We start from the raw sequence: 19,094 nt of genomic DNA on the forward strand, positions 1-19,094 counted from the left end.
CGCAGCATCTGAGTGCAGGCAGATAAGAGAAATGACCCTTCCGTTGACATGTTTGACAAACAGCTTTCATTTCAAGACATCTGTTGCATTTGGTACTGTTGCGCTGCGAAGTATTATTTGCAACAATGTGGTTCTTCGCAGGCTGTTTATTTAAGCATCGATCACAGACTTGTACAGTTTTTGCCATCCCAAGCATTTGCGATAGAATGTCCTCTCCAGATACTGACTTTGGATGGTAATGGACACCAACTGGCATCGTGGAGCTATTGTCGACGGTCGTCATAAAGGTAACTTCGGCACTCATAATGAGATTCGCTTTTATTTCTTCAGGTTTAGGAACAGGGCTGTTGCAAACATAATTCCAGTCAACTTTTTAGGTTAACCCGATGATCCTTTTCTGCCTGGTATCGGATTCTAGTCCTGGCTTAAGGGCTGTCCTGTCCATAGCAAGTGAGACTCCTATAACTTGGACTTGATCACTGCTCGCTAAATAATTAATGTCAGCTTTTGGATGGCTAGAAAACACATGAAAGGATTGCAAATAGGGTATAATTATCCCACTGTCTGTTGTCTAACCTGCCTTACAGCGATTAGAAACATGTTGGAATGGACCACAGAGATTGAAATCTGCAAAGGTCATGAACTGCTTTTTTTCTCCACGTCCACTGCCATGAAATCCTGGGCCTCGAAGAAAATTTCGCGTTCTTTGACCGCCTAGGTACTTTACAGTTTCAAAAAACTCACAGACCTCGTGATCCCAATGGAAATCTGACGCTTTGCTTGAGTCGATCATGGCAAATGATGTTGTGTCATTGAGATACTTGTAAAATAGACATTCCTCGGGAATCTTTCCTTCTTTGATTAGTTTATTTAACCTTTCGGCCAATGGATGAGCCCTCTCTATGCATCTGTGGAGCCCAACAAAGAAAAAACAGTTAGATTAAATTTTACCCTGGGCAATTGTAACCTTTTACAGACTATATTTAGTAAGGTATTGTGGGCTGTCAGTAGAACTGTGCGCTGTGATAATGAAACACATGCATTCATCCAATGCGGGTATAACAAAAGCAACAAAGTTCATTGGTAAAACTTACACAGAGCAGGATATCAGATCATCAGCTGTAAGATCCTCGGTGTCGTCTTCGTCATTTGAGGTAGGGACTTCGCTTTTCCCGCCTTCGAACTCAACAGAACCACGTTCTATTATTTCTCCACCGCAGTCTTCCTCTTCCAAGTCAGCTGGGAAAGCTTTAGCTGATGGGCTACCGATATCAAAGTCATCACTTTCACTGTAAATGAAAAACATTAGGTCGCCTAGGTCCTAAAATTTTCTTGAAGTAGTTTCTTAGTCAATGTATTCTAGTGACCATCTGCTGCGTTGTGAAACTGATTTGTTGACTGATCAAGTCGTTAATCTTCGCAGGTTCATGGTCAACTTATTATATAGCACTGTATAAAAGAACACGTTGCATTGAACTCTTGAGGGCATCTGGTAAATAGATGTTTATTGACTTTTATTTCCTAGACATTTCACATTTAGTTAAAAACTATTCGCTGTAATACGTCGTCTAGTCGAAAATCAAAAACTATCAAGGTTTACCAAACCTAGCTTATTCGCCCTTCTCTGAACAGTTCGTAAGTGTAGCAATAAGCAATCACACCCAGGAAATAAACAAACGACTGTGACACAAACTAACGTGCACTGCAACAAAAGTCATAGAATAGCGACATTACTTCTCAGAAACAACTGCGTCCGCGCCGTCATATTGATCCTGTTCATCGCCATTTGATACGGTCAGAATAGAGCCTATAGGTTCAGGTAAACATTTTGCAGCTTCTTTGGTAAAGAAGTTCTCTAACGTTTTTACTCCTTTAACTCCGGCTCCTCTCTTTTTTTGACATGCATCGAAGTGGGCTATAACAACAAAAGAAAAAGACAGTTTACAAACACATGCGTACATACAACTAAACTTTTAAACTTCAATATAAAAGTAACAATTTAAAATAAATATCCGCTGTTTTACAGGATTGCTGAGTGGGACACCGTGTATGGTGTTACCTCATTGAAGTCAGATCACGTGGAAATTCTGACACTATAACCTGATTAAAGGACGTTATTAAATTTATAATAAAAGTTCTTAAAGGTAAATTAAAAGCGATTATTTAGCAAAGCGCAAATACTGTCGTTGTCACAAAAATACTTACTTGTTTTGAAAAATGATATTTTTGCTGCCGTCTTTCTGTCAAGTTGAACGGAGTACGACTTGCAGCAAAGACCGCATTTGATTTTTGCCTCATTGATGGCTGTCGAACCTTCAAGTTTCTCAAGCTCTGAAACAAATTATAAGAAAAATACAGAAGGAGTAACTGGCCTTTTTAATATAATTATATGTGCATAACTCCAATATGCTTTTTTACATTCAACTGTAAGACATTTTTGTTAAAACGGGCTAAAATGAAAACACAACGATATATATCTTGAACACATTTTAGTGTGTAGTATCGCCGTATATTTCTAAGAGTCTTGCAGTATTTTGGCCAGCCCGAAGGGTAAATGAAAATAAAAATGACGAGTACAAATGTACAGCAATGCCGCACAAAAATGTCTAATAAGAAATTTATCTAACGATGTTCCATGACTTTTTTTTTAAATCGTTCGCGCGCTCAGCTCAATATGAACACGGAACCTGTTAAACCGGTCTTGGAAGCATCACAAAAACCGGTGCGCTGTGTACATGTACAACAAATTTAGTGGTTCAAGTTCCAGACCCCCCGCCTTGGTTATTAGTCGACGTACCCTGTTTTTAGATACGACATTGGCTCTTTCCACCCGGCGAACTAGATGCTGAGGGTAACTCTGAGATGAACGAGGAAATCCTAGTAGTTCCTTCATGCTAAGAAATCTGACATAAGCATACGTATGGTGGGAACAGAACTCGAACGCAGAATTTTCCTTTTACATGGAATGCTATAAAAGCCTCATATTTGACTGCTACGAGAAATTCAGCCATGTGAAAATAAATAGTTACAGGAAATCCCCAAATCCTTGATCAAAGACAGGTTTGTACTTTTATAGAGTTCTGGCCGTTTTCTTCGCTTATACTGAAATATTTGCCGAAGCTATTGTTATATTAAATTTTAATATACTGTACCTGCATTTAGCGCACGTAGCTCACTCTGTTGACGATCGGTTCGCACAGCTATCGCATTATCTTCTTTAAGTTTCTTCACAAGCGCTCTATCATCTTTTACATCTTGACGTGATTTCCTTTTAGTTGATGATTTCGATTCTTCCTTTGGGTTCTGGGGGTTGCTTCTTTTGACATTGTCTCAAGAAGTGGGGAGAAAACACTCGCCTACGTCTCGTGTTTCTCCCTACACTTCTTTCGTGCTCTAGCCGCTTCCTTCGTGCTTTATAACAGAACAGAGCACAGTCAAGGCTTCTCTATTTGTTAAATAGTCCATTTTTATTCAAATTACGGATTTCTTACCGCTTAGCTCGCTTTCCCCATCTGAGCCAAGCAAGAAGGGCTATTCCAGCTCCAGTTGCTGCTGTGTTGTTATGGCGTAATTCTCTGCTTTGCCATTGATTTTCGTCAGGCGGTAAAATTTCAGGTCAAATGACCCCAAGCCGAACTTTGGAGCTTGCTCGTTGAGCCCAAGAAACTCGACAATATTTTTTTGGAACGACGAAAATAATTTATTCTCTTCCGCGACTTTAACCCTGGTCTTATATCTTTCTACAGGCTTCTCTTCTCCAGCGCGATAGAGACTTACTATCGCTTTTGATACAGCCATCGCAACCAGTCAGCATGAAAGAAAGTAGAAAGTCGTAAAATACTAGAGCTGTCAAAACGTCTGTCAACTCGCGCAACGACATCCATGCGAATACGCAGACACTTTCGACACTTCGGTTTCGATTGTAATTCTCGCTACCAGAACACATAATAAACGCATAACACATTAGACTCAACAAAAGAACTCGAGACCTTATTTTGTGGTGAGACCTTTTTACGGTTAACATTTTTTTACGGCTAACGGTTAAAATTCTTTCATTTTTACGCCTAACGGCTAAATTTTTGGTCGTTTTGACGGCTAACGGTTAACCCCATTGAGACCCTCGTTCAAGGGTACAGCGGTAAATGGACCGCTGTATAATTCGCGACGCGGGGGCTTGCGTCCTGTTTCATCACTATGTATTTCGGTCAGCAGTCTACACATGCCTATGCCAAACCTATGAGCTTAGTCTATCTAGCAAGGATGGTGATTCTTCGTTTACCTTTCAGATCGTTTGGATCATTTGCAATCTTTGCAATGCTTTCTTTCAATTTATTAGTCTTTTAACGTCTTTTTTTCACAGAACTCTACAACAAAGCGGACGTTTATACCCAAAGGCCTCAGACTTCTAGCTGATTAGTCTCGTAGCATGGAGATATAAGGATCATATTAAACAACAGCGCCCACAAGAAAGGTAGCAGTTAAATGGGCTGCTGGGCCCTGAGCCGAGAAATGTACCTCGTGCAATTTGACTGGTGCGAGCAACACACACGAATTTTGTAAAAATGATTGGTTTAATAAATGAAAAACAAACTAAATTTTACGACTAATTCATTATTTTTACTTTTTCACCATGAAAAGAAACAAAAATGGATCATAAATATGCCCCAGTCAATCACGTGATATGCAAATTAGAGGCTTCAGATCGTACCACGGAGCTTTCCAATTTTGTACATAACAGTCTTTGTAGTGTTGTTTTGGGTGGATCATTGAATCAAAGAACTTTCCTTTCACTTGCAACCTTTATTTTACAGGAGAAACATCTTTATAGCTTATAAAATTTGGTTTGCAGATGCAGGCTTGATGATCAGCAGTCTTGCCTCTTTACAGCTGCGTGGCGTCTGCGAAAATAATGAAGAACGCAGAAAGGTTAAACGAGTCTACGAGTCCTTGCATAAGACTTTGGAATGCACGCCAGTTGTAACAATGTTAGCACTCAATTAAAGTATCTTTCAGTTAAAGTATCCCGGCCTAAATTACTTAATGCAATGGTTGCAGTCATCAAAGCCTAGAACTGATTATCAAGCAGTGATTGGAGATTGTCACAAGAGAATTCACTCAACTTAGGGTCTTACTATCGTACTTGCTTTTACATAGGTGAGTAACAAAAATGAGTTTGTGTAGAATAAATAAAAACTAATCTCGGCCGCTTCCCTCCTCCACAGAACAATTCCGTTATTCTTTACCGCGAGCTCAAAACTTGATGGAAACTTTCAACTTTAATGACTGAGTAATTTAACTCTCTCGTCCTGAAATTTGATTTGGAAAAGTCGATTCAAGTCCATGAGCTTTTGGAGTCTTACTAACATTTTTTATTTATACCTTTTCAAGAAATTAACCTATCGGCTCGTATTAACCTTCTTAAAAATGGTGTTATCTCAAGGTTTTACCAGCAAATAAGGAGCAAAACTAAAGAGAGATAGTTTCGTCTTATCAAGAGCTTGGGAAAAAGAAGAAATTACAAGTTCTCATGAGAAATCGAGGCTCTAACCCTTGGAATTCCGCGCTTCGATGCTCCGATGCGCGGAATTCGAAGATCTGAGTTTGAATTTCTTATGGAGACTCAGAATTTTTCTTCGTCTCTCTCTCGAGACAAGACAAAAAACATCTTTCTCTACTTCACTACCAAGCTCAAAATTTACCATCTTTCTTATTCGTAATGCAAAACTTTCCTGATTGTTTACCTAAACTTGTAATGTTTTGTCGCAAGGTTTTCTACATATCGTTCACTCTCCTTTTTGTTACTTTTGTTGTTAGTACAAAATGCTAATATTTTAAAGGTAATTCAAGGAAGCATCTGTGAGCACAGTAGAGAATAACAACTTGATCAACAGGCCTATCAGGATGCGGTTGTAGGAAAGAGAATCAAAAGATTCAGGATACTGCTGACAATGACGTTCATGCGCACAGCAGTAGTATGAAAACAGAACAAAAAAATGATAAATGGTGTTGTAAGAAGGAAATACTCCATGAAACGCCCACAATAGACCTCGTCGCCATAGCAATAGTACGGAAAGAGAATGTAAAAGAGAACAGTGCTTTTTGAGAGCATGTGGGTAAACAACCTTCTATTACTTACATCATTTTCCATCTCATAGATAAAACGCTTTCTGTGACTGAAATTTGAAACTTAGAGGATATCTTTTTCAGCGAAAAGGGGCATAGATCATATTTCAGAGACCTGAAAGGTACCTGGGGACAGCGAGCAAAAGATAGAACAACCTGGAAGAACCTAATTATAGGCCCTGAAATCTTCATGAAGCAGTCACTGTCGAGTCGGCAGATGGCATACTATTGAAATAACAGGCATTTACCTTTTGATGGTAGACTGGCCAAAGTATATGTCTTCGTGGAAAGATTTCAAATGATATTGTGGTTTTTTTTTTTTGTCGAATTATTTTCAAATCTGGAAAAGGTCTAGACGAGTTTGAATTTAAATTGTAAATATTTTTGGCATGTTTTTATGTTCAAGTCCCTGATACTGCAACTTAAAGGCATATTTTCTTTCAGTAACTCTTACTATGAATATATTTATTTCTGATGATATGATTTTTAGCAACCAAAAAAAAATCTCCAATCAAAACAAAGTACAGTGAAATCACATGAACCCGAAGCTTCTAGGAAAACTAAAAAAGGTTCAATTTAGTCTCGTATCCAGACCATCCAGGGAGACAGGCGGTCATTCAGTTACACGGTAGGATCTGGGTACGAGATTAGGTCTGAGTTATCGGGAGTTCGAGTTACCGCGAACCAGAAGTAAGGGGAAAAGGGTATTTGTTGTTTTTTTATATTCATACAATATAAATTTGAATCAAATTTAATAAGAGAGTGGAGTCAAGAGGAAATGGAACACTAAATTTCTGCAGAAAATCACAACGTGACGTAATTGTTTTGGACTGCCGTGTATTGTTTCGTTTTGCCACGTATTGACAGACGTGGTTCGACGTGGTTCGAGTTATCAAGAGTAAAATGTATGAAGAATGACCTTAATGGAAACGAAAATTGCCCCGAGTTAATCGGAGGTTCAAGTTATCGCGGGTTCAAGTTACCGTGGATGAAATTGCCGTAGATGCATGACCAAAATCCAGGGAAAATCGATTTGGCTCGAGTTAGCGCGTGGTTCGAGTTAGCCTTGGTTCGAGTCATCGGGATTCGACTGTTTTTAATAAAAGGAAAGAGGAAATATACAAAGTTAGGTTGTTTAACTTGGGCTAAAACAAATTTTTTTTTTTACATTAATTTATTGATATCATCATAATTCCAATAACAGCAACACACAATATTTACAAAGCGGACAATACTAAACTAATACAATCTACGATACAATTGTTATGAAGTATTTAGTTAGTTTAGTTAGTCAGTAAGTTGATCAGCTCAGTTTGCTTTAGTCATTAGTTTTTATTTAGAATAAATTTGCTCAATGGATTCGAATGCCGAAGTGATCTTGGTTTAAGCGCTAGCTGTAGCGATAAGTTTTTAGATTGTAGAAGCCTCGTCTAACTTCCATGGGTGGGCGCGCTTAGTTTGTCTAATGACCTGGATTTGGACCCACCCGAAAGTTCTTGTTTTTGCAAACGCAGTCATTGATAGAATCACTTGATCAGGAGAATTATAATTAAGTACTTTGTTGTTCATTTCGAAATTCACGTTTGATTTAGTGTTCCAACAACAAATTTTTATCCCCCAAGGTCAGCCAGCTGGTATGCCTGCCCGTATTTATCAAAAGAGAATACAAACTGAAGCATATTTGTTATACTACTTATTACTCTAAGTTAGTTATACGATACCACTGATTACGTTGCGTTACCAACAAAACAACTACAATTACATTATGCCTCAAATTACGTTACTTCTGATAGGTTACGCTACTTAAATAGTTACCCTCTTTGCACTACTTTGCATTATTTATGGAGGCTACTTACTCTAGATTTCAATTATTACATTAGGCAGCGTAAGAAAAAACAACAACAACAAAACAGAAGATATTGACATCGCTCTTTTTTTTCAAATACAATAATTAGCAAGCTAGTTTATTTACAATTTTTTTTCTTGTAAGAGCAGGTTATCGTTCTTCTTTGCTGTGTTTCAAATTAAAGGGGTTTTTTTTGGGTGTGACAGGTCTCATCAGAAAAGTAAGAAAGAAATATGAAGACTGGAAAATACAGTCAGTCAGTGAGAAAGTGGTCAAACTCTTAAACCAAACCAATAGCTGTTTGTGGTAGAGCTACTTGATTTGCAGCAGAAGTTAGGATTGTACACTTCATACCGACCAAAATTTTGCTCGCTATACCTGTCATTATCTTGAATGGACCCTGGTGCTCTACCAAATGCACAATGCTTTGTATAGCTTCGGTGGACTAAAATGTATCCAGCGGATTGATACTAAACCGCGGTGCACTTTTCAGAGCTGTGTCCATGGACATTGATGTCATGGACGAGTTCAAAAGTTTTAGCACCCTTATATGTCAACAAGTCGAAGTTTTTAAACTTTGCTCGAACGTAATCTATAGTCGACAACGCTGGCAGGATCGAAGCTGCAAGTCATTCGCCAGTGTGTTGACTCAGATCTCAGTCCTTTCATGCGATCTAATTGAAGCCTGTACGCCTCCCAGTTGGGAACCTCTGGGCTCATTGGCTCATTTGCGAACAAAGCCTGTCGGGTAAAAGGTTTCCCAACGTTCTGTAAGCTTTCTGACATAACTAGTGTCCAGGCCCAGCCGGGTTGTCAGGTGAAGTCGCAGTAGACTTTAAACATATCACCGTTGTTGTCTTGGATACAGAAAAAGCCTGATGCAGGGTTAATGGTCAGTTGTCTTGCCTCTCTGCAGCTGCGTGGTGCCTACCAAAATAAAAAGAAAACTCAGAATGCAGAAGGGCTAAACTTCTACGAGCTCTAACAAGTCCAAGCTCCATCGAGCCTTTCAAACATTGAAAGGTTGTTTTAGGAGTGCTCCACTCTTTCTCTCTCCCATTCATTCTACTTTCGTTTAGGTACCTAACTTTTGAAAATGCTGAGATTCTGAAGTTATTTAAAGAAGGATAAACAGAGATGGAAAACACAGCTACGTTACCTTCCTCTGCCGTGCGAAAACATAACCAGCTTTTTCCACCAAGTTTTCCTGATCGCCCTCTTTTCCGCCGTTTAACTCACAAATGCCATAGTCGGACTCTGACATTTGGTAGTTGTATGATGAACATAACGGAAGAGACAAGCATCTGTGAGCACAAGAGAGAATTCCACCACGAGTGAACAACGGCTTGATCACCTGGCCGATCAGAACGCGGTTATATAAGAGAGAGTCAAAGGACTCCCTGAAACGCCCACAGTAAAACTCGTCACCATAGCCATAGTAAGAAAAGAGAAAGTAAAGAAGAACAGTGCTTTTTGACAACATTTTTGTTAAAATCTCGAAGCAACTCAACGGCGAGATAAGAGTTGGGCTACTTGTTTGACTTTTATAAATGTTAGCGTACAATGTATTTATCACCAAGGTCATGAGTTAAAAATGTTAAAGCAATAAAATATTAATTTGCTTCTCTTTGTCTATTTACTTTTTTCAATTAAGTTAAAGAGAAATTAAGAGAGAGTTACTTCATTACAGTGAGTTGGTTTTTACAAAAACTTTGAAAAATGTTCATCGCAACATCATTATCACAGACGGGTATTTCATCAACAAAGTTTCATGACTTATACGTAAGTTTTATGTGTGAGGTAGTACGCTCGCTGTGACTTAGAAATTAACATTTGAAGGGAAATTTCTTCAGCTGAAGAGACTTTCTAGAAGTATATATCTTACGCCTTTTTGGAAAAGCAATAGCGAAGAGACCCAGTTTTCTACCCACGGTGATGAGGTTGTGTACGCGCAAAGACATGATCGAGGATCGGTTCACCGAAGTCCACCTCCGAGCACAGTTCAGTCAAAATTCCATCTTTACAGTTAATTAATAACTGCATAGAGTGTTCTAAAGTCTCAGCGGGTTCTTCTATCAAAAGACTTTTAAACAGTGGGCACTTTGATTTCAAGTTCGGAATTAAGCTCAATTATTACTATTACTAAGGCTTATGTAAAGTCTCAGCAGGTCTTCCAGAAATATTCGCTATTGAGTGCAAAACCGTGCTGTGCCAATTAAAATAGCGTTATCTTTCAGAAACTTTCAAGTGAAACAACTGATTTTTTTTTTCATTTCAAACCTCATCCTTGCCCACACTTAAAAAAAAAAAAACACCAACACAAACTATTCAAAATCATTTGAGACATCATTAATTTTTATTCAAAGCAAAGCTGTTTTCAGCTCCAGCTATAGTCTAAGATTCCATGTTGCAGTGCTTCTGTTCAACTGATCACAGATGACTTCAAGGTGCGGTAAAGACAAAAAATTACCATATTAGGTGCTGCCGACTGTTTCACAAAATAGCTCTTGCATGGGTAGCATATCTGTTGATTATTATGTCTTATAAGCCTGGGTTCTTCTTTTCCGCTTTGCTAGGGGAAATAAAAACAGTTGGAAGCTAAAAGTACATCAACAAGGTAAATTTGAATGTTATCATTTGTGTATGATACTTTAAAAGCTTGATAGGGAATTAGTGACATTATTTTTGCCATGTTTTTATGCTCAAGTCCCCTATACCGCAACTTAATGCATATTGTATGTTGGTAACTGTTCTTTTTCATCTATTTGTTTTATTTATTTCTGATAATTCTCATGAAATTCATTTTTCTCAAAAATGGTCACGTCGGAAATGATAGCCGATCAAACCACAATATTCAACAAACAAATAGAACAGATATGCAAAGCTTTGTGGCTTATCTTGGGCCTAATAAAATATTAAGTTTTTCAAACTTTTAAATTTTTACTGTTTATTAATACTCCAATGAAAGAAACAATATTTTTGAAGCTAATAATACAAAACTAATGCTATCTACGACACAAGGCAATGGTACTGAGTTCGTTACCTTACTTACAATACTAATTATTACTCCACGTTAGTTATATTATACAATGCTATACGGATTACTTTCCGTTACTAATACGACTAGTTATATTAGAATTGGAATAGCGTTACTTCTAATAATATAAATTTCGTAACCTAATTGTATAATTACATTTTTTGCAGTACTTTGCATAACTTATGAAATCTACTTACTCTGATTTTTAATCATCGTATCAACAAGCATAGAAAAACAACAACAACAAGACATAAAAACAAAAAACTTCTACATCACTGATGTCTCAGTACTTTTTTTCAAATGAAATAATCAGCAAGCTAGTTTATTTACATGTTTTTTTTTTCTCGTCAGAGCAATGAGAAAAAGTTCAAACTTGTGAACCAAACCAGTAGTTGGTTGTGGAAGAGTTATTTGATGTGCACCGGAAGTTAGGATTGTAAAATGCATACCGACCAAAATTTTGCTCGCTATGAACGCCAACTTGAATGGACCCAGGTGCTCCAGCAAAGTCGCAGAGGGTTTCATAGCTTTTGTGAGTTAAAATGAAGTCACGGGCCTGATACCAAACTGCGGTGCAGTTTTTACAGTTGTGTCCATGGACATCGATGTAATCGACGAGTTCACAAGTTTTACTACCCCCATCCTTATGAGTCAATAAGTCGAAGTCTTTAAACTTTGCTCGAACGTAATCTCTATAGTCGACAACGCTCGCAAGATTGAGACTGCAAGTTATTCGCCAGTGTGTTGACTCAGATCTCAACCCTTTCATGCGGTCTAATTGAAGCCTGTACGCTTCCCAGTTGGGAACGTCTGGGTTCATTGGCTCATTTTTGAACAAACCCCGTCGGGTAAAAGGTTCGCCAACGTTCTGTAAGCTTTCTGACATAACTAGAGTCCAGGCCCAACCGGGCTCTGAGGTGAAGTCGCAGTAGACTTTAAACTCATGACAGTTGTTGTCTTGGATATAGAAATAGCCTGATGCAGGCTTACTGATCAGCTGTCTTGCCTCTTTGCAGCTGCGTGGCGGCTGCGAAAATGAAAAAGAACGCAGAAGGGTTAAACTCCTACGAGCTCTAACAAGTCCTATCTCGAGCTTATCAAAGACCTCTTTGGATTCTTTTACTCCTCTCTCCCTCCCTCCCGTTCACTTCACTCTTCTCTGCTTTCGTTTAGGTACTTTATTTATAAAAATGCAACGATTCTGAAGTGATTTTAAGAAGGATGAACCAAGGTGGCAAACACAGCTAAGTTACCTTTCTCCGCCGTGCGAAAACATAACCAGCTTTTTCCACCAAGTTTTCCTGATCGCCCTCTTTTCCGCCGTTTAACTCACAAACGCCATGGTCGGACTCTGACATTTGGTAGTTGTATGATGAACATGACGGAAGAGACAAGCATCTGTGAGCACAGGAGAGAATTCCACCGCGAGTGAACAACGACTTGATCACCTGGCCGATCAGAACACGGTTGTATAAGAGGGAATCAAAGGACTCCCTGAAACGCTCACAGTAATTTCCGTTACAATAGTAACAGTATGAAAAGAATATGTAAAGGAGAACGAAGTTTTTGGAGAACATTTTCGTTAAAATCTCGAAACAACTCAACGGTTAGACAAGGGTTGGGCTACTTCTGAGACTTGTACAAATGTTAGCGTACAATTAATACATTTATCAACAAGGCCATGGATTAAAAATGTAAAAGTAATAAAATATTAATTTGCTCTTCTTTGTCTATTTCCTTTTCTCAATTAAGTTATGGAAAAATTTAGAGAGTAAGGTAAAGTAAAGTTAAACTTAATTTACAGGGTAAGTAGCCCATTCAGCTCCAAGGCTGGTCTCCATAGGAGCCCTGTATCTTAAAAAATTAATTTGTATGAAGAATTTTCATAAACTATCATATTCAAAGAGACTAATAACCATACAACAATAGAATTTAAGAACTACATTAAGAGCCTAAAAAGAAGAGAGGAAATGTCTTGCTCGGCTGCAACACGTCTGAATGTTTTTCACTCTTCACAATGTTTATTGGGAGTTTGCTAAAAATTTTTGCGCCAGTAAAGACGGAGAAAGGTCCTTTTCTTAAATACTATTTAACGTTTGGTAGGGATAGCCTCAGAGAGAGCTACTTTAATAAGGTCAATTTTTTTTTAAACAAAATTTAATTAGCTGATGAAAGATCCTTCCAGCAACCTAACTAATTCAGATGGGTGTTTAATTACTGAAACATAATTTTCATGTGTCAATGAAACACTGGCTGTGACTGAGTAATGTGCATTGTAAGGAAAATTCCTTTTAGCAAAGATATTTTCTAAAATCATATATCTCAACATGGATTTATAAATAGTTTTTATGTGTGAGATATTACGCTTGCTCTGACTTTGTAATTCGCATTTGAAGGAAAATTTGTTCAAGAAAAGATAGTTTCCAAAAGCATGTATCTTATGCTTTTATGGAAAGGCAATGGCGACGAGACCGAGTTTTCTACACTTAAACAGCTAAACACTTAGAGTAAAAAGAAAATTGATTTTTTCACGAGAATTCTAGCCCTTTGGGTCTCGATTTGTTTCTGTTTTCCTTTCGTTTGTATTTTTTTTTTTTGGTCAACATGTGGATCAACATAAGAATTTTCTCAGAGGAAAAAAAAATGTAACGGAGTCGGAGACAATGTTGCGGTATATGGTTTTGTTAAGTCTCAGTTGGTTTATTCTATCGAAATACTTCCAAACACTTGACAGTCTTGATTCCAGATTCAGGATTAAGCTTAATTATAACTATTGCTATGGTTTTTGTTAAGTCTCAGCGGGTCTTTCCATAAAAACACCTTTTGATGCAAAACCTTGCTGTGCCAATAACAATAGCGTTATCCTTAAGACACTTACAGTAAAAAGAACATTGATTTTTTTCACGAGAATTCTAGCCCGTTGAGTTTAATTTATTTCTGTTTTCCCTTCGCTTGTTTTTTTTTCCTTTTGGTCAACATGTGAATCAACATAAGAATTTTCTCAGAGAAAAAAAATACAATGGTTTTAATTTCCTTTAAAATATAGGGAGATTATTGAGTCGGAGACAATGTTGCCTCCCGAAAAGACACAGTTGCTTTAGCCCCACAAGGAAAACAAACAATGAAAAAAGAAAAAGCAATAAAATGCGTTGGTGACCTTATTTGAGCTCTTATCCATCGAAAGCAGCAGGGATGCCGAACGAAGACCACTACGCAAAAGTAAAAGTAATTTTCAAGTTTCTGGTGTAATCTATAGACAATAAGGAATCACTTCTATGACAATGTAATGTGACTGACCGATTATGACTCCCTTCAGATGCTACAAATGGATGCCGCCATGGATGTTTGTTGATACAGATGCTACATGGAGTACTAGATTGATTGAAGGCGGGGGTTGTACGGCACATGAATTAATATTAAAAGGCCTTCACTTTTCCAATTCAAGAATAAAGAGAGCCATTCCCTATACTCTTATCGCAAGAAAAGTCTTTTGCAAGAAGTTTGCATCCCACAAAATCATGACACATGGCATTGAGCCTTCTTTTTTCTTTTGTTTCCAAGCCCTTAACATACTGAAAGCCTTCTTTGCCAACCCTTTATTGTCTTCATTAAAGTGCCTACGACACGAAAGTTTTTTTTTTTTTTGCATTTTCTGGGCAATAGCTGTATTTAAAATTAGAAATAACCGACCTTAGCGCTTATTGAATGCTCCTTGACCATTTTTTGTGCATTGAAATTACGATTTGCTGGCCGAAAAGTGTCTCCCGGCCGTTAAGCGCGCTGCCAAAACGATCATGTTACACAGCTGTGACGTAGAAAACTGTGAAGACACGTCTGCAACTTTGGTGGAGAAAGGAGAAATCTAGAAGAAAGGACGAACGTATTGCGTGGCCAGAGCGCCAAATGATGTTAGCTACAAGAATAATACACATATACCGGGTATTTTTATACATTACTTTCCAAAGGATGTAGCTGTATGGCCAAAATGGACGCGTTCGACGATCGATCGTCGACATCGAGGAGATTTTACTCTTCAATGTCGTCTGCCTTAGGCTCCGAACCGGCCTCAAAGACCCCTGTTACGAACACATATCATTAGTCAAATCAGGGGAAGATAAGTCTTTAGTTTAGTTCAGCTAAAAAAGAATGCTGATTAAGGGGCCTGTTCCCACACCGTACAGGATTGTTCAACATTCTTTTCGGATGACATTTCGCAAGCGAAGAATGGTGAGCTCCAATCCTTATGGTTGTTTATTTCTTGCGCTTGAGATGTACTCATACTCCTTGTCTTTCCACATGACTACATTTGCGCTTTTCTCATCATAGGAAAATCCTACCAATTGTAGTTTCCGTCGTATTTCAATAACAGAAATACATTATTTGTAATGAAGTTTAAGCCCTTTCCTGAGCTGACCTATATCTTGTTGCGTGAACAGTGCGAAACCTCTGGTGGATACTGGCATAAACACAAGCTCGAAATGGCCGTGTATTCTCCTAACCTAGGTTTCCGAAAATCCATCCCACAAGCCTTCAATTCTGCCCTGCCCTCAAGAAACTAAAAGAAGCAACAGTAGCAATGTTATTGTAATAACAGCACTGCAACGAGATAAATAAAGAAACACAAATTTTATTGAATTAGATGGTAGCGAATCCAGGTGCTGTGTGAAAGTCGACGCGTACGAAATATTCATTTATAATACTGATGTCACTAGTGATGCACCACTGCAATACTGCAATGCCTAAACTAAAGAAGTTTTTCTCTCTTAAAATCCCTATTTGAGATTAACTTGAATCAGATGACTATAAACTCACTCGTTTTCGGTTCGGTTTGACCGACGCAACGATAGCCTCGTGATACAGCTGATTCTTTCGTCAAAAGTTAGCTTTTGGTCTACTGCTACGAAACTCTGGAGCACTGACTGAGGGCAACCTTCGCTGCTCATAGTGCAAAGGAATAAAATGTTACGAAAACACAGCTATCTATTCTTAACATAGATTTCGCCATAGAAAACAAAACACAAACGCAGCAAACTAAACATTCAGTAACGGGAATCTTTTTGTCCTAATCTTGACCTAAACACCGCAGGCGAGAAACCGTCTTTGTCAGCCTTCGTCGAAATCTTTGTTTGATGCACGCGGTTCTCCTACGTAAGGCTGAACCGTACTTGCAACTTCCATTTCTTCTTTAGTACTTGCGTACGATGTATCACAACTCTCGGTAAAGCTTGCTGAAGGTAGGTAGACATCGCTACCGGACATTATTCAAGCGTATTTAAACGCTGACTTAAACAAAATTACAAGAGATGTGAAAGATTTGTCAGTGTCAACTGAGAGTTTTTACAGTTTTGTACGTCATCGCCCGCTTATTCGTTACCAGCCTACGGGACACCTCAGAAGACAACATGAGAGCTCTTTGGGGCCCGAAAAAACCGAATTTTAAGTTTTTTGAAATTTTTATTTTATCAGAATTGGTTTGTACATGTGATAAGATAAGGAAAACGACCTTCTTCAAAACAAACCACTTTGAAAGCTATCCAGGTTCATTGTTTAACTCTAACCCGCTCATTCGCTCATGGCCGACAACTATCTTGGACGACGAGGTCATGAACTACGTTTCCTAGCTCCAAGCCTTTCTTTTGTCCTTGAGTTACCATAATAAGGATTTTTATCAAATGTGATGCTAATGAAACGAAGTAAATCGAGGGCTAAATTTAATGAAAACTTTTACAGGATAAAAGGCAGTTTAAAAAGAAAAATTTTCATCGCTCTGTTCCTTTGTCCCTCTGACCAACCCCATTTACTGGCCCTATTCATCATTCCTCCCACTATTTCACCTTCTTTCTTTCCTCTCTACCCTCCTCCCTCTCCATCAACTTCCCTCTCTCCCTCTTTACCTTCCTTCTTCCCTTCCTGCCTCCCTACTTACGTTCCACCCTCCTCTCTTTTTTCCTCCCTCCCTCCCTCTTTGTCTTCCTTCTCCCCTCTATACCTTCCTCCCTCTCTACTCACCTCCCTCCTTCCCCCTAAACCTTCCTACCTTCCTCCCGCCCTCCCTCTATACCTCCCTCCCTCTCTACTCACCTCCCTTCTTCCCCCTATACCTTTCTCCCTTCCGCCCGTCCTCCCTCTATACCTCCCTACCTCTCTACTCACCTCCCTTCCTCCCTCTATACCTCCCTCCCTCTCTACTCACCTCCCTTCTTCCCCCTATACCTTCCTCCCTTCCGCCCGTCCTCCATCTATACCTCCCTACCTCTCTACTCACCTCCCTTCCTCCCTCTATACCTCCCTCCCTCTCTACTCACCTCCCTTCTTCCCCCTATACCTTCCTCCCATTCCTCCCGTCCTCCCTCTATACCTCCCTCCCTCTCTACTCACCTCCCTTCCTCCGTCTACACCTCCCTCCCTCTCTACTCACTTCTCTTCTTCCCCTTATATCTTCCTCCCTTCCTCCCATCCACCCTCTATACCTCCCTCCCTCTCTACTCACCTTCTTCCCTTCCTCTATACCTCCCTACCTCTCTACTCGCCTCTCTTCCTCCCTCTATACCTCCCTCCCTCTCTACTCACCTCCCTTACTCCATCTATACCTTCTTCCCTTCGTCTATACCTTCCTTTCTCTCTACTCACCTCCCTTCCTACCTCTATACCTTCTTCCCTTTCTTTGTACCTTCCTTCCTCTCTACTCACCTCCCTTCCTACCTCTATACCTTCTTCCCTTTCTTTGTACCTTCCTTCCTCTCTACTCACCTTCCTTCCTCCCTCTATAACTTCCTTTCTTCCTCCTTCTATACCCTCCTCCCTTTCTCTATACCTTCCTTCCTTTCTACTCACCTCACTTCCTCCCTCTATACCTTCCTCCCTTTCTCTATACCTTCCTCCCTCTCAACTCACCTCCCTTCCTCTCCCTGTACCTTTCTCCCTTCCTGTGTACCTTCCACCCTCCCTCACTACCTTCCTCCCTCCCTCTTTATCTTCGTCTGTTCCTCTCTATCTTCCTCCCTCCCTAAAAAAAAACATACCCCAATTAAACGTGTCATTTCAACTGTTCTGTTACTTCTGTGCCCAAAATGTTACCCCTATCATTGATAACTATGCTAGACTGCCTAATTCAGCTGTCAAACGTATCCTAGCATGTGTAAAGGACAGAAAAACAGACTTACAGACACTACAGGCAAATAGAAAGTCAAATATTTAGACAGTCATACAGACAGACTGCCAAACAAGGTCCTTTACAGATCTTAATAATCTAAAGTAGTAATATTGTTCATTACCTTCCCCTTCACATTCTGTAGTTTCAGAAACACATTCGAGCAGTTCAGCACGTCATTTTTTGTCATAACAACCTCAGGCCAACTCAGAAATACGCCATATCTGAGTAGCTTCACTATCAGACTGGTTGAGTTCTTCAAAGGTGGTTTCCACTGGCACAGATACCCACAGACAGCTCTAGGACCGCGACGTTTAGGACGCTTATTAGCGAATTCCCTGTAGTGCTGGAGCCCTCTTCGCTTTTAATCACAGCAACCATAATTTTCTTCTTGCTGTGACCGATATCTCTTAAGTAACATAAACAGGAGTATTGTGATAACTCTTCTCAAGACCCTCAAGAAAAGTCAAACAGCCCAGTAATTTAAAGTCCTTTACTATCAGCAGAAGAACAAGGCTTTGGCTCTTGCGAGAGATCTTGGTTCTCTGGAACTTTCACATAAACCTCTGGTGGTGTTAATTGAGAGCTAGTTGTGGGATTTCTATTTTCATGGGTGTTAGTGTCTGCCATGCTTTGCATGTTCTTAGGAGTAGATAATCCCTTTAGGCAATCTATAAGGTACTATATTTAGGGCCTGTTTACGTGGAGGCGGGATACTCCAGGTAAGTGAGGTAACAGCGCCTGGCCGTCTAAATCCCTAAATGTTAGAAATGCAGACATATCATCAGTTTGTTTGGCATGCAATTTACTATGATGAAATAGTAACAACAGTGAATAGAATAATTTCGAAACTGTTGAGATGTTATCAATGGCAGGAAACCATTAACCACAGATTAGGAGGAAACATGAACGGACGAACGGTAATCCAACCGCGTGGG

The 19,094-nt window shown here is 39.3% G+C and overlaps 2 protein-coding genes and 2 pseudogenes across 2 annotated transcripts; all 4 read right to left on the reverse strand.

The window, feature by feature from the left end:
- LOC149048950 (uncharacterized) overlaps nt 1-460 on the reverse strand; it is a 2,851-nt pseudogene extending 2,391 nt beyond the window's left edge.
- A 111-nt stretch (nt 461-571) lies between these two features.
- On the reverse strand, nt 572-3,880 carry LOC149048951 (uncharacterized). Its single transcript, XM_089199572.1, has 6 exons — nt 3,778-3,880; nt 3,153-3,329; nt 2,206-2,331; nt 1,735-1,915; nt 1,095-1,289; nt 572-908 (listed from the first exon to the last, which is right to left on the reverse strand). Exons 1-6 carry the CDS (start codon nt 3,878-3,880, stop codon nt 572-574), a joined length of 1,119 nt encoding a protein of 372 aa, XP_089055698.1.
- A 4,659-nt stretch (nt 3,881-8,539) lies between these two features.
- On the reverse strand, nt 8,540-9,554 carry LOC149048952 (uncharacterized; annotated as a pseudogene).
- Nucleotides 9,555-10,906: 1,352 nt separating this feature from the next.
- On the reverse strand, nt 10,907-12,648 carry LOC149048953 (uncharacterized). Its single transcript, XM_089199251.1, has 2 exons — nt 12,260-12,648; nt 10,907-12,033 (listed from the first exon to the last, which is right to left on the reverse strand). The coding sequence occupies exons 1-2, from the start codon at nt 12,581-12,583 to the stop codon at nt 11,374-11,376; spliced, it is 984 nt and encodes a 327-aa protein (XP_089055377.1). The 5' UTR covers nt 12,584-12,648; the 3' UTR covers nt 10,907-11,373.
- Nucleotides 12,649-19,094: the final 6,446 nt, after the last annotated feature.

The sequence above is a fragment of the Pocillopora damicornis genome, chromosome 3 (genome assembly GCF_964200805.1).
Source record: "Pocillopora damicornis chromosome 3, jaPocDami1.2, whole genome shotgun sequence".
In the NCBI taxonomy this organism is placed as follows: Eukaryota; Metazoa; Cnidaria; class Anthozoa; order Scleractinia; family Pocilloporidae; genus Pocillopora; species Pocillopora damicornis.

Bases quoted from the DNA above. Each gene is read 5' to 3' on its own strand.
- LOC149048951 (XM_089199572.1), bottom strand. From the start codon at position 3,880: ATGTCGTTGCGCGAGTTGACAGACGTTTTGACAGCTCTAGTATTTTAC. The intron at 1,916-2,205 runs GTAAGTATTTTT...TTGTTGTTATAG, and splicing joins AATATCATTTTTCAAAACAA to CCCACTTCGATGCATGTCAA. The intron at 1,290-1,734 runs GTAATGTCGCTA...TTTCATTTACAG, and splicing joins GACGCAGTTGTTTCTGAGAA to TGAAAGTGATGACTTTGATA.
- LOC149048953 (XM_089199251.1), bottom strand. From the start codon at position 12,583: ATGTTCTCCAAAAACTTCGTTCTCCTTTACATATTCTTTTCATACTGT. The intron at 12,034-12,259 runs GTAACTTAGCTG...TCATTTTCGCAG, and splicing joins TTTTCGCACGGCGGAGAAAG to CCGCCACGCAGCTGCAAAGA.